The 15,207-nt window shown below is 40.5% G+C and overlaps 1 protein-coding gene across 4 annotated transcripts in view; it reads right to left on the reverse strand.

Annotated features, from left to right (window-relative positions):
• srrm3 (serine/arginine repetitive matrix 3) overlaps positions 1-15,207 on the reverse strand; it is an 83,972-nt gene that overhangs the window by 38,557 nt on the left and 30,208 nt on the right. For all 4 annotated transcript variants that reach the window (XR_535402.2, XM_008428135.2, XM_008428133.2 and 1 more), the window contains exon 2: positions 3,494-3,795. Coding sequence is in view for 3 of the 4 variants with exons in the window: in XM_008428135.2 (XP_008426357.1) it covers positions 3,494-3,783 (290 nt within the window). In the remaining variant the exon portion in view is untranslated. The remainder of the gene's footprint in view (positions 1-3,493; positions 3,796-15,207) is intronic.

Consider the following 15,207-nt stretch of genomic DNA (forward strand, 5'->3'; position numbering starts at 1 on the left):
AAGGGTTGACAATGCAGCATCATCCTACATATTAAAAAGGTCAAACGCAGAGCAAAAAGGCATGTTTTTTTTTTATTTTTATTGTAAGACATTCCAGCATGTTTTTCTCTTTCTAGGACCATGTTGGAGACTAAAATGTCATGAACACTTAGCTTTGCAAGATTCCCTGATGTTCAATGCCCATAAAACATTTTCACCCTCTTAGATGTTTTACCCCTTCATTGTTTTTGCAAATCAGTCAAGATCAACAAAACGGCTTGGGTTATTGTCGTGAAGGAAAATAAATGTTCTCTGAAGCCGTAGTTCTCTTGCAGACGGAAACAAATCTTCTTACAGGATTTTTTTATATTTCATTGCGTTCATTTTACCTCCACTTACTCAGGTTGTGAGAACAAACTGATGCAGGCAGATGTACACACGGGTCATGTTCCTTCATTTCTTGATGTTGAATTTAACTGAACTCCAGTGATGTTTGGTACCTTAGAGATTTTTTTTGCATCCATCCCCTGACTTGTACTTTCCAGCAACATTTTCTCTAATTTTCTTGGAGATTTTTTTTCTTTTTTCAGACTCAGCCGTCTTTGTACTAAGACACACTCACTGCACTCAGGTGATCTCCAGTCCACTCATTGTGAGACTGCTTGCACTAATTGGCTGGACCTCTGTTGAGTTAGGTCAGTGATGCTAAAGGGGGTGAATATTAACGCAACCGCCAAGATCCACAGCTCATCTGGGGAAATTAGGCAACAGCACATTAATTAGCTGCTTCCTCCAAAAAATCTTTGGCCTTTGTGGAAGAAGTCACCTTTTAAATTTAGCTAAAAAGCTGGAATAACTGTGAAACTCCAGATCTAAATCCAAATGAAAATCTGTATCAAGATCTGATGTGGCAACTCGTATCGATCACCTACATTTCTAACACAAGATGTTAAAGTTTGAAGCTGGTATGTGACACAATGTGACTTTCTGAAGAAGTAGAAGAGGAGGCAGGGTTATCAGGAGACACTCTGTGACTGCTGCTGATTATAAAAACTGCCAGCTACGTTAACCGTGGTCCTCTGGCCAAACAGGAAGCAGCACCGTCTCTGCCAGCATAGGTCCCAGAAGCAAATTTACAATGCCAGTAAAAATAACTGTTACACTTAAGTTTCAGGCAGACTCCCACAAGAAATAGTAGTTTTATTGCCAGCCATGTGTAGAATGTGTAAAAAGATTTTTAAAAAATGAAAAGGAAAAAAAAAGAACTTGTGATAACATTTTCATAGTAGGTGCCTATAAATAAACACATGATAAGAACAAAATAGATGCAATGCACCATTTCCTTACAAACACACTGTCCCTTGTGTTTACCTCACTCTACTGCAGTAATTTGCCTTTTTTTTAACTTTCCTTCCTCTGTAAAGATGAAAATGAGCTTTGGCAGGTAACAGGTTCTGGATTTAATATTTTCGCTGCTCCTCGTGAATTCAGCAGCTGTAAAGAAATAGACCTGTCAGTGTCAGGCTCTCTGCTAAGGCTTTCATTGCCTTACACTCTCGTAATAACAGAAATGCGGAGGAAAGAGAAAACAACTAATTCTCTGAAAACACAAATGTCACTTAGAATCCAAGCCTCCCTGCGAAACACACCGACACTGCAGGGAGCGATACGCAACGTGAACAGAGCGGCTGCGGTGCTGAAGAAACGGTTTATTCTTCATAAGAAAATAAGCATCCAGTTGAGTTCCTGCATACGTGACCTTTATCGATCCACCCTTCGTAACATTTCTCCTGCTGTTTTGCTTTAACTAAGCTGTCTAAAACCTTTTATACTTTAGTCCACTCTGCTGTTGGAGCATTTCACAAATTACTTTATTGCTTTAGTAAGTTGTGTGGGGAAAGAAAAATAAAACATAACGCTAAGACTTGGATTATAAACAGATATTAAGGCCAGCTAAGCTCATGTTGGTGGTTTAGCAGGTGGTCAGCCTGAACTGAATTGGGGCAAACTGGGCACACACCCAGGGGACCCATCGTCTTGATTAAACCCAGGACAGCGCAAACAGCCCCAAGTCCTTCCCCCAAGAATGTTTACCTAATCTAAAAAAAAAAATAAATCTCCCTACTGTTTTTGAATAAATTAATCTCAAAATGGATTCTTCTCTTTTTTTGTAACTGAAATAACAGCAACAAATTGATCATAATTTCACGTCATGAATAATCGATGACTAGCAGATAAAAGCTAATTATTTGGAGTGATTCTGGCTTTTCTAGCCAGTTTCTCTGTATTGATAAAAAAAAAAAAAGTCTGCAGAAAAGTTAAATCAAATGAATCACAAATGCAGTAAATCCTCCCTGGAGCTCCTTTAAAAACCATTTGTGCCTAAGAACATTTGTGCTGGAGGAGGGAGAAATCCTGAAGGTTTCGGCTCACATCATCAGCTGAAAGACTTAAATGAGGAGATTTCAGAACTGCTACAACAATATTCCTGCTTGGTGCATTTCTCCCGTGGCATGTGCATCTCTGGAGAGTGATAGACTCAGTCGTGCATGAGCAAAACTTTTTTTTAGAGACTACTGAATGATTTTTTTTTATCTGCCACCCTCTCAGGTCCTTTCTTTTTTTTATCTCTCTCTCTCAAAAATATGATAAATAAGAGCAGAAGTCTGAACTCTGAGCATGAATTTATTCATTCTACTTTGGTTGAATTGGATCTAGGACTAGTTTTTGTTCAGGACCAACTAAAGTGACACTGGTAGTGTCGTGTCAAACTTGTAAACGTTTCATTTGTTTCTTTGGTGATTACGTTGCTCATATTAATGGGAGCTGTTCTCTGTCTGTTCATGGTTTTCACTGGAGCACACTGTAATTGTGAAAATACATTTCAAAAGTTTCTTAAAAATAAAAAAAAATCTGTGTAGCTTGTAATGTAGTGGTTTTTATCTGTTTACAAGAACAGGTTATTTGGTCATTGATAAACAAAACAGGAATTATCTTCTGGTACATTTTGCCCATAATGGCCTCCTTTTGTTATTAACATACTCAAAAAACATATATAGTCATTAAAAATGCTCCGTTATACATTGCAAAAAAGCAGCAGTCTCCCGTTTTCATCTCAATTTATGAACACCATTTGCAACATGGTTTATGAGCATTGCCATGCATTTATAGATTATTGCCTGATGTTCATAAATCCTGCGCTAAACAATTATGTAAATTTGCATTGCAGCTAGGATCATAAAAACTATTTAGTTACGGGAAATGACTAAGAACCTGAAGGCTGCTGGTTGGCAATCTAAACTAAATCCCACAGTACTGTCTTTGGATGGCAATTTTTAACACAAATAAATTAGTGAGTGCATTTCAGATGAGAGAATTATGTCACTACAGCTGCTTCACCTTATTTTTTTTGGCTTGTTTTGAAAACCTCCTACAGCACCAGTTCTGCATAACATTGACAGAAATCTTCACTGTTAACAGTGTTGGCAACTTCTAAAGGGACTCATCTACTCACCCCTGCTCCTCCATCATTTCTTGGAGCTCCATACATTTCAGCTCCACCCTCCTCTTCCGCTCGTGGTCCAAAATCTCTCTGTGTGGCTTCTTCACCAGGACAGGCTCCAGTTTCAGCTCCTCGTCCTCCTCTGTTCCCGCCTGGCCCTCCTCGGTTTTGGCCTGCAGCACCGCCGTGGCTGCTGGCCCTCCCGAACCTGCCGCTGTTCCAGGTTCAGTTCCAGGGACCACAGGTTGGGCCACTGCGTTTACACCATCCTTAGGTGACGGCACCCTTGTCGCGTCATACATGATTGCTTAAATCTGTGGAGACAACGAGAAAAGCAGAGACATGAGACCGGTGGAGTTTTAGAAGGCTCAGGTTGTGCTGAGGATCTGATGTTTATGAGAAATATCAGTTTGACTAAATAACCTATTAAGCAATATTTCATACATTTAAAGTTTGTCCGCAGGGAAACAGCAACCGACAAATGTTTTGGAGACCGTACGGGTGAAGAGGTTGGGATTTCATTCAAATGTCTTTGGACAGACTACAGAGCTTCTGCTTGAACTGAGCAGTGTACTCTGCAAATTTTGCACATGTCAGCTTCGAAATGATACCAAGAAATGCGTGTCCAGAAAGAACGGGGGCATCAACTCGCGCCGCATGAGTCAACAACCCTGGAGCGCAGGACGACAGGTCAGGAAGCAAAGATCTGCTGGAGCATAATGAAACATGGTGCAAGACAAATGGCAGCAAGAAGAGGGGGAAAGAAGTACGGGAGTGGAGGGTGAGAAACAGCTCACCGACATTGAACCTGTAGGAAATAAACAAGTGACAGATGACTGTGTGTTTATTTTGGCGTGACAGGATGAATGGCTGTTTTGAATATGAATTTTTTTTTTTTCTTCCACCGATCCCTTTCTGGCTCGTTTGCTCATGAAGTGATGAAGTCGTCTCTTCCATGTATAGAACGGCATCTGGTGCCGGCGCAGTGTGGCTCCTGCTCTGATCAAGATGGATCGTTCTTTTAAGGTCGGTGCAGGTACAGGTAGGAAGAGAGGTGGAGGTTTTCTGCATTGGAGTCTCAAATGACACCCAGCGCTTCTATTCTTCCTCTTCTTCTTCAACTGATAGCTTCATTTTTCACAAAAGAGGCATGAAAACAACCAGGAGATGTGCTTCATCACTGTCAAACACGGAGGAGTCAAGAGAGGAGGATGGCCAGAGCTTCGGGGTGACAGTCTCTTCATCCATTTAGAGCGTGAGCGGCTTGTGATGTAGAATCCGCCGGTTGTGTGCTTTCGGGCTGCTGGCGTTGGTCTTTGACTGGTTAATGGGGATGTGTTTGTGTTTTCAAGTGCTGCGCCCTGCTAAACGATCCGTGGATGCGCGCGTAGCGACGCTGCTGTCGGCTGACGAAACAGGTGGCGGGACAGCAGGAGGCATCATCTCTGAATCTATAATACAGTAAATCAGCACTTAATATTCCGCGACAGCAGTCAGTCATGCACATACACTTGTCTGAGGCAAAAGAGAGCAGGCAAAAGAGCTCTCGTTTATCGGGTGGGGATTTTAAGATGGCATTCAGGTAGACTGAAACGCAGTAGAGAATCTGTGACAAAAGTGAACAGATTTATGTTTGATGAGAACGTCTCTGTCTGCTAATGGAGTTTTGTGTCTTTAGAGGGAATGTTTAACGACTTCCATTGAAAATGAGATCCTCTGAATGCAGCAGAGTGGGACTGGACTGGACTCTTCAGGACAGTTTGTTCAGCGATGTTATAAAATTGTCTTGTTTTTTTGTTTGTTTTGTTTTGTTTTGTTTTCACAAAAACTGGGCTCAAAAAGGTGGTGGATTTTTCTGGGAACTTTGAAACCAAAGTCCTACTGAATGCCCTCTTAAAGGAACGAGCCAGTTATCAAGAGGTTTTAAAAAGTTAGGATGTCAAAACCATTTTTAACTCTGTTCCTACAGCCCTGATTTCCAGGACTTTGAACTGTGCTAGCCAACTTATACGTTAATTTACAGTTTATTCCTAAAGGTTTGCAATTCTGGACACTTATGGTGGGTTCTCTCTGTTGATGTCCCTAGCAGTTTTCCGTAATGAAACGCCAATTTTACATACCAGTAATCAGTGTCCCTTGCATTTTTGTCTGTCTGTCGCCTTTGTCAGATCCTTCTCTTTGTAATGTCAGCTGCTTATGATCAGTGTATGACTGTGTGCGTGCGTGCGTGCGTGCGTGCGTGCGTGCGTGCGTGCATGCGTGCATGCGTGTGCGTGTGTGGCTTGGTGAATGTGTCTCTAGTGTAAAAAAAATCTTAGGTTCTAACCATTTTAACATCACTCGTGGACAGGACTGTAAGACGTTTGTACACGAGACATGAGGGAACACGAGTCTACTGTTGACTGGTTGAGATAGCATGGAGTCACTGACCGACTCAGGCTTTGAACAGATCCACTGAAAAGAAAAGTCAAGCAAAGTGTACGTGTCAAGCCAAATGTAAGGAGTCTGAATTGGAACATATCGAAGTTCAGACATACTTAATGAAACAACTTGAAGACATGTTGGATGTAAATAATAAACTTAACGCTAAATTTAAAGAGCAGAAAGATCTGATGAGGAAAGTACTGTCAGAAAGAAGTCAATGGTTTCTGTTGCAATTCAAACAGATTCACAGGACACCTCACAGCAGAAACCTGTCTACCAATCTGCTTCGGTACAAACAGAGATGGATGTACAATTAAAACCAGTTTATCAAACAATAGCAACACAAACTGAGATGGATGTGCTGGCAACCAGACATCACTTGAAACCAGTCTGTCAAACAACATCAACGCAAACTGAGATGGATGCAGTGGAATCCAGATGCCAATTCAAACCGGTTAATCAGACAATTTCAACCCAGGATCAGCAGACCGAGGTATTCAAGAGATCCACAGGTGAGAACAGGAGACAGTCAACGATGAAAGCTGCATCTGACTTGGAAACCCTCAGTAATAAAAAGGTTTCTGGACCAAAAGACGAACAGCAAGACATGTCAGTACCAGAAATAGTTGGGGATCAGACAACTACCATCCAAAATGAGAATCACGCAAATGAAACAGTCATCGGTAAACAACAGCAGGCGATTAAAGAAGAAACGGTCTCCACACCACAACAAAGTGGGGACCAGGAAGATGAGAAAAAGCCATCAAAGAACTCTAAACGTAAGAACAAGAGAAAGGCAGCAGAGAAAGTTGTGTCTGATCTGGAGACCCTCAATAAAGAAAACATTCCTGGAAAAAACAGTGAACCAGAATTTTCAGTACCAGAAAGTGTTGGGGATCAGGCAGCCACCATCAAAAACGAGAGTCATACAAAAGAGACAGAGATTGCTCAAGCATAGCAAGTCACTGAAGAAGAAACAATCTCCACACCACAACTAAATAGGGACCACCAAGATGAGAGAAAACTATCAAAGAAATCTAAACGTAAGAACAGGAGAAAGGCAGCAGAGAAAGTTGTGTCTGAATTGCAAAACTTCAACGATGATAAAGTTTCTGGAGGAAACCATGAGCAGCAACAGGTTTCTACCCTGTTTCTACCCATAAAAATGAATCAGTGATTGGTGAACCACAGCAGGCGACAGAAGACAAAATGGTCCCTGATATACAACAGAATTGGGACCAGCAAGATGAGAGAAAACCATCAAAGAAATCTAAACATAAGATCAAGAGAAAGGCAGCAGAGAAAGCTGAACTAGAAACCATCGTAAAGCCAATAGAGACAGATAAAAACTCAGTCCCAAACGCAAACACACCAAAATCTAATTCAGAGATCATACCAGAGATCCCCCCCAATAGTTTCTGAGCAAATAGAGAAAAACCTTTGCACCGTTTCAGAAGAAGTAACAGTTCCTGTAGTTTCCACAGAAGGGGAGAGAGGCCTAACAGAAGAACTGAAAACATGCCCTCCACAGATGAAGGTTACATTAAAGGAAGGTGTAAACCAAGCAACACCTCAGGAACCAGAACCTCAAACAGCTGAAGAGTCAGCAGAGGAGAACATCGTCTCTGAACCAGAAGAGAGCCCCACGAAAAAGATTCCACTGTGGAGGCAAATTAAAAAAGCTTTAACTCCACCACCTCTGCGCTGGTCCAAAGACAGATGCAAAGTCCATCCAGCGTAGAGATCAGCTTATGACTCAAGTATATTAGATTTGAAAGGAGGGTGGAGCCACATGTGGGTTGGGTGATTGGCGTTAATTAGAAAAAGAGCTACTGTCGTTATTAATTGGGTATTATAGTATTAAAAAGACAGGACTGCATGGTGGGAAATGCCTCCCCGTGTAGGTGTGGGTTCACTCCGTGTGCTCCGGCTTCCTCTACGTTCAACAACATCAGAACTCATGTTCATCCACTGTGAGATTTTAATTTCTAATTCAAAACAGAAAATGAGACAACCACATTTATTAATTAAAGGGAGATTTAGAGAAAGAAAATGTAAACAGCATTGAACAAAAAGAGCTTTTCAGAAGTCTAAACATATATGAATTGGGAAAAATTTAGAAAAGTATTCATCTTTCTAGGCAAGATATATCGATCAATCACCTACACGATCGATCGATCTACATCGATATGTAGATATATAGATATCTATATATAGATTTATATATATTTATAGAGAAAGAGAGAGAGATTTAGATAGAGATATATATCTATAAATCTATCTATCTATCTCATTACATCATTATTTATCATTTTATCATTATGCTACAGTAGCTTGTAATTTACACATGATGGATGTGGAGATGGAATGAGCTGGTATCCTATCAAGCTATAAGAATGATAGAAAACATGCTAACAAAAAACCTCACACCTGCAGCCCACAGGCTGTTCTAGACACAGAAGTGGCTCTTTGGCTCACTAATATGTTAAATGATGAAATATTGCCCCGTTTTTTGTTTCATTCGTTTTAATTTCCCTGTAGGCAGCAATATATTCACATATGTATGCATTTATTATTATTGATACGTTAATTAAATAGGAATTGTACAAGTTTATGTCATTGGGGCCGGGGGCGGCGATGACATGTTCGCTTACACCTCAGAAAGTATGTAGATGCTCCCCTGGACAAGTACCACGGTATTGTGAAGCTGTGGTATTTGTATTTAGCGTGACCATACTACCTCTACCCTGTAAAAAAGCATTGTATATGTGTGTGTGTGCGTGTACAGAAGTAACCAATATCTGATGTCCTGAGGTCAGTAAAAACTCAAGTCGGTTCTGGATCGATATCTCAGAAAGGGGAGAGGAGGGGCACAAATAATTAATTTCATGCCGGACATCACTGCCTGGCCCTCTGAATAAGCTGTAAGCAACAAATCCCACCATATGTGCCCATCCGACCGTTGAAGGCAGATTCCGCTGTAATGAGCTACAATGAAATGAAGATATCATCAGAAAATTCGAGGCCACTTCAGCGCAACAACAGATGTGGGCTAGACGCCGGTTGTGTCAAAGCGTGCCGTTTAACTCGAGCGGCCTCATTATTGCGTCCCACATTCATCTGTCTTTGTTCACAGGACACAGGAGGAGAAACCGAAAATCTGTTTCCTTTCAAGTTGAAAAAAAAAGAAAAATATGAGCAGAAAAGCCGCGGAGCCACACAGTTAACTGAGTTAAAGTCCTCTACGGGGGCTGAAGGTTATCTCCAGCTGCTGCAGTGATGCTCTTCAGCTATTATAATATCTTCTGCTGCGTGAGACAATCACAGCATCTAATCATCCTTTACGAAACATGACCTTTTTTTGTCTCAATCGCCAAGTTTAACAATAAGCTATTTCATATCACAAAAAGATAATATTACAATTCAGCATTCAGTAGTCTGTTTGAGGATGAGGCGCTGATTGCTGTTCTAAATAAAAGATGGCCTCGTTGGATAAAAAGACGACGGCTGTGCTCAGCCTTTAGTTTCCCCCCTCTCTGCGGCGAGCGACGCCGCGCATCCGGCGACAGAAACAAAATCCTGTACGTAACAGCCAGACGCAGTGTGTGTGCCAGGTGCCGGTCTTCAACCGCTGAAGACCGGCTGTAATTTCCATTCAAGCATCGTGATCTTTCAATTACACGGTGGCTGGCGGCCCACGCGGCGCTGACTGATCTGATGCACACAGCGGATGGATCACACACTTAAAACTCCATTAATAATGATAACAGTCGCTGTGGTCACGCACTGCAAAAAAATAAAATAAAATCCTAGACACATTAGAGAGCTAATGTTGCATCAAGTTAAAATAACATGAGAGAGGAAATTGCCTATACTTGTACCATGGTGTTTTGTTTTTCTTTTTAAATGGGGGAAATAATCATCTAAGCAATTCGTTAGCAACGATTACGGGACGTTATGTTATGCAGCTAAAGACAGAAACTTGTTATCTGAAATAAAGGATGCGTGTCTATCACAGCACTGAATGTAAAAGATTTGTTACAAAACCTTTAGAGGAATGCTCCTATTAAGGCTTAAACAATTAATCGGATTAATCGTGATTAATCGATTATTGAAATAATCGTCAACTAATTTAGTAAATGATTAATCGTCCGCTGGAGGTAACAGTCTCTGAAAAAGGCCATTTGCTGAAAGAACAACACACTCCGAGCAGTAATTAAGGCAAAACTGTACCAAAAAAAAATATCTACGGTACATTTAGCATTTAATATGAAAACCTTGTTTATGTGTAAATACACATCCTTTGCTGGAAATGATCAAGTGGACACTAAAGGAGTGTTGCTATTGCATTTTACGCAATGAAATGTTTATTTTATTATTCACAAAAGGGATTTAATTATTTGTCTATCTGCATTTTTATATACTTTTAAAATTTCATAAATATAAAGCAGAATTGTAAACTTAAGTGGTTAAACAAAAAATGTGTAGAATGTGCCAATTTTTTTATTCGTTTAATTGATTAACCATCAGACTAATCGATAGAAAAATCAATCATTAAAATTATTTTTTATCAAGTGAACATAAAGGAGATGTTTTCCCTGCGGTCTGTATAATGTTAAACGGAAAGGTGACAGGAAATCTACAAACCGCAAGAGGTGGACCCGGGTCCAGAGGACTTAGAAGGTCCAACATTCAACATGGTGTTTTGGGCTGAACAAAAGCTAAAGTTTGTCCAACATTACATTCTGTGATGGATTCCAGGGGTTTAGAGTCGAACTCGAGACCCAACCCAAAGTAAACGCGACATATTTTAAACAGTTTAAAATACTTCCTGACGTCTCATTTGCTCTCTGCTGGCTTGTCAGTGTAACTTGTCCTGTTTTTTTGCTTTTGTTTAACAACTTCCAGCTCCATTTTGTCACTTGTGGTAACAACAGGGCGAGTCAAATGCAAATCTTCTGGGATGTGTGATTGATGGAAACAAGGCAGGAAGGAACTGCGTGTGCATGCAGTGCACTCCAACTGTTACGGCTTAATTATCTTCTTTCTTTCTTTCCTTCATCAACAGGGTGAACTACCTCCTCTATTTAGAATTTAATAAGTAGATTAACACAACTTTACGTTGTGCATTTTCATTTTGTTTCCACTGTGCTGCATCTATTGTAAGCATGAATTTCAGGGGGCACTTCTCACCTTTCTTTTACCAATTTTTTTTTACACTGTTACTTAAAGGCTGAGAAGATTTCTGGTCACATATTAAAGAGAAACACCAGCTAAAATAAAAGTTGCCATCCATTCAGTGATTTGGAGGTGACAGATGTCCGGCTCCAACCCTTCACTGTCAAACTCTTCCTCCCAAGAAACATTGAAGTTATTGTTGCTTCCAGAACAATATGGCTGAAAAAAACATGGTTGCCGTCCTTCAGCAGAACCTGCTCCCTCCATCTAGCTTCTTCCTCCAAAACCCTGGATAAATCTTTCAAATCGTCACTGAAGTCCTCATCACTTCCTGCTCTCCTGTGTACTCAACCTTAGTGGTTTACGGTTTGATTTACCCTGAACTGCAACACTTTGTATTTGTAGCATTCCGTGAGAAACATTTATTATTAAAAGCTTTCGTGAACGCGGAATGAGACCACAGTAGTTCATCTTTTTAAATCACGCAAGTGGCTTCGTCCCTCAAAAATACCGTGCAGTAAATGTAAAATGCATCAGTAAGTCAGAAGTTTCGCAATGACGCATAATGTCCCTTCTCTGAGCCGTTGGACCGGCTCCATCAGAGCTCCTCTGTATTTGCGCATATGAACAGTGTTTACAGGAAGAAACCCTACGGCAGGCTTCTTTAAACAAAGAACGTATGTACGACCATCTGCACAGTAAGTGCTGTCCTGATGGACCTGGAAACACAGTTTACTCTAAAACATAATGAGAATACAGATGACAGTCAGAGATAGCAATGGATGCTCTCTACAATTAAACTCTGTGACCACACAGCAGATTTAGGAATGTCATCCTCAATGCAGATCTAAAGTCAAATGTCACTGCTGCTTGCTGCAACAGTAGCGTCACATTTGAAATCATTTTGGACCCATATTTCCCTTTTCTCGCCTGTTTTACTGTCTATTTTACATGGTGTCACTTTCCTGGTCACCCCTCTCTCATAGGTCACTCGGTGTTGTGAACAATGACTCTGACAATTGAGCCTCATTCAGCGGTGAATGCCCCTCGGCCGTGATTACAGGGTGGCAGTAAAAGGGCTCTGACCTTCTGACCTTAACGGAGACTTGTGCGGCGAAGCTACAGAAGCCGTTTCTTCTGGATGCAACATGTGAGCGCTCCCACCAAGTAAATCCCCCCCCCCACCCCACTCTCTCCCTGTGCCTCCTATCTCCCACTTTCCATTCCACCTTTCTTCTCTCTAAAATAATCGGCCTCTCTGCTGGAAACGTGTGTTTCGTTGTCAGCCTTTTGGCACCTGCAGGATTTGTTTAGCTCCCACAAGGTCACCGGTCTTTATTCCAAGCATGTTAGATTGCTGTTGGCTGCCAGGAAACAAACAGCCTCAACTGTTTGGTTTTATTTTTTTGGTTTTTTTCTGTTACTTTTCTCCACAGCTCCATTTTTTTGTAGTAGTTAGATGCATGGTGCATACGAATTTGAGCAGGGACTCAAAACCACAGATGTGCACTGTGACCTTTGGGGATGTTTGAATCTAAACACGCCATGTCTGCTGCATATCAAACCTTTTTCTTTCTTTTTTTATGCATTTCTCATTGCACACAAACAGCTTTTTCTGATGTGGTTAATTCAGGAGCAGCTCGTCATTTCTTCATTTACCTGACTCTACTGAAAAAACATGTTGGAATGAGATCTAATCGTGGTTGAAACGGGCTCCGGATGGAAGCCGGAAGCGGTGTGGGGAATTGGTGCAGAATCCCACTGATGGGGTTTAGAACAGCAAACGCCTCTGAGCAAAAGCACTTTAGGCAACGTTGGGAGTCAGGGTAACAAAATAGAACATCTTGAATCAACATATCCACAATTAATTAGTAGGAATCAGAGCGATACGGAGTGAGTGAGGGTTAGAAAAGCATTTGGCAACCTTTGATGTTTGTTGAGGGGAAAAACATGTAATTTTGGATTAAAATGCAGAGAAATCCCTTATACTATGTTACATTTCATCACGTCACACCAACAAACTACAACAAACAGAGTAGGACATCAATCTAAATGACACATGCTGCAGTTTTTGAAATTTCTCACAAATATAACAATGAAAAGTGTGACATGCATTTGCATTCAGCCCCCACTGCCTCCCTGCTCCGCCCCGACCCGACCATTATGATTGATTCCTGCCAAGTAGCCCAAGCTGAGTCACACCGAATGGAGAGCTCCTCTGAACCGCAACTTTCAAGTACTTCCACAGATTCCCGATTGGATTTTGGTCTGGAATTTGACTGGGCCATTCAACCACACGGATGTTCAGTGTTTACTATCCTGCTGGAAGATTAACCTTAAAACGCTATACAAGCTTTGAGCTTCAAATAAGTAGACAAACTGATGGAATACATGCTCCACCTCAGATATGAAGCTATGCTCTTCTGACCCTGTAATTCGTTTTGGCTGCCTTGTAGCATAACTCCAGCCTAGCATATAAACTCCAGTGAGCTGCCATGTGCAGGGTCTCCTGGGAGAGATGATTAGCATCAGAGAGCTCCTGATGTGATTAGAGGGGTCAGTGGCAGGGGACGGATGGGCTCAGCTCAGTCTCTGGCTGTCAAAACAAGACACAGAGAAGCACAAATTTGTCACTGCACTTAGTGGAGGCCATTCGAACAGGGAGACCATCACACCCCCTCACCTGACCTCGTCTGTGTAAAGGCTGCAAGAGCTTTGATTTTAACGCTATGTGAATTACATTACTTGAAACAATCTAGCAAAAGTGAAAAATTATTTTTGTTATTGGAAGGTATTTAAAGTATATAAAAAACTGGTCAATTTTCAAATTGTTTTTAAGCTTTTATCTATATTTAAATATGTTGTTTTTTCACATAAAAATGAAATAAAAAGTGTCATAAGGTGAGGCTATGATTTGTATGGAAACAATGCACGTTCCTTATGTTTATGAAATGTTTCTGCAGCCTCTAACTTGTATAGACGTCATCATATTGGCCATCATTTACTACAAAAAAAAAAAAAAGAGTCGTCTTTTTACCCTTAATATGTATAGATTTTAGAGAAATTTCCCGGTTTGATCAATTTCTTTTCTTGGAATTGACAAAACTGATCCTAACTTTGGTCAAACAAAAAGATTTTTGGTCCCTTCATGTGACATTTATGAAAAATGCAAACCTGTATTTCTAGGATATAACAAAGTAATGTGACGCTGGTTGGTTAATTTCTACATTTGTTGACTGTATATTTATGTAATTATGTGAAACTGTTTTTCCCAGTGATCGTTGCGGCTTTCGTCAGCTAACTGTCAGATTGGTCAAGATATTGTTGATCTACCTCTATTTTTAATTGCACGTTTGTTACATCAATTGCAAGTCAAATAGCTGCATAGATTTTGTGTCTCAGGAGGGAAATCACTGAGGGAACTGTAAAATTTCCGCACTGAGTGCTAAGACGAAGCTTATCGTCGTCCTGTCATGAGGCCGGGTCGATGTCAGTGGGATTCCTGATCAATTAACTGCAAACACCGACATAGATGAATGTGAAATCAAAATGGCTCACTCAAATTGGGAAACGAATTTTGATTAACCTTAGTTTAATTTGCTGCATTATGTCAAAAAATCAACACCAGGTTGTTAACGCATGTACAAATGAGCGGCATCCTAGAGCAGAAATGTGCATACGGATGTCAAGACAAGACTTTCAACAAGTGAACTAAAGCTGCTTTAGTGGAGCGTGATGTAAGAGTAATAAATGTGTGTGTTCTCTCTGTATAATAGAGGAGCTGCCTCCAACAGCGTCTTCTATAATCTATACAGTCTGCTGTATAGATTACAGCAGACTATAATCTATACAAAGTATGTATAGATTATAGAAGATTTTGTTTTGATGATCATTTTTAGCTCTTTGAAATGTTTGTTGTTTTTCATGTTAATATATTATTGAAGTATTTTGTTGACGCCTATAAACTTTGTCCAAAACTTGTCCTAGATTTGAACAAAATAATTCAAAAGAAAAACAAACAAAAACAAAGAAATATCAGAAGTTTGACATACTGTCAAACTTAAATTCAAAATATGGTATTGGTATCTGTTACTTCTGTTACTGTCTCGGCATCGGTCACTGTC

This window comes from Poecilia reticulata, linkage group LG14 (genome assembly GCF_000633615.1).
Source record: "Poecilia reticulata strain Guanapo linkage group LG14, Guppy_female_1.0+MT, whole genome shotgun sequence".
NCBI lineage: Eukaryota > Metazoa > Chordata > Actinopteri > Cyprinodontiformes > Poeciliidae > Poecilia > Poecilia reticulata.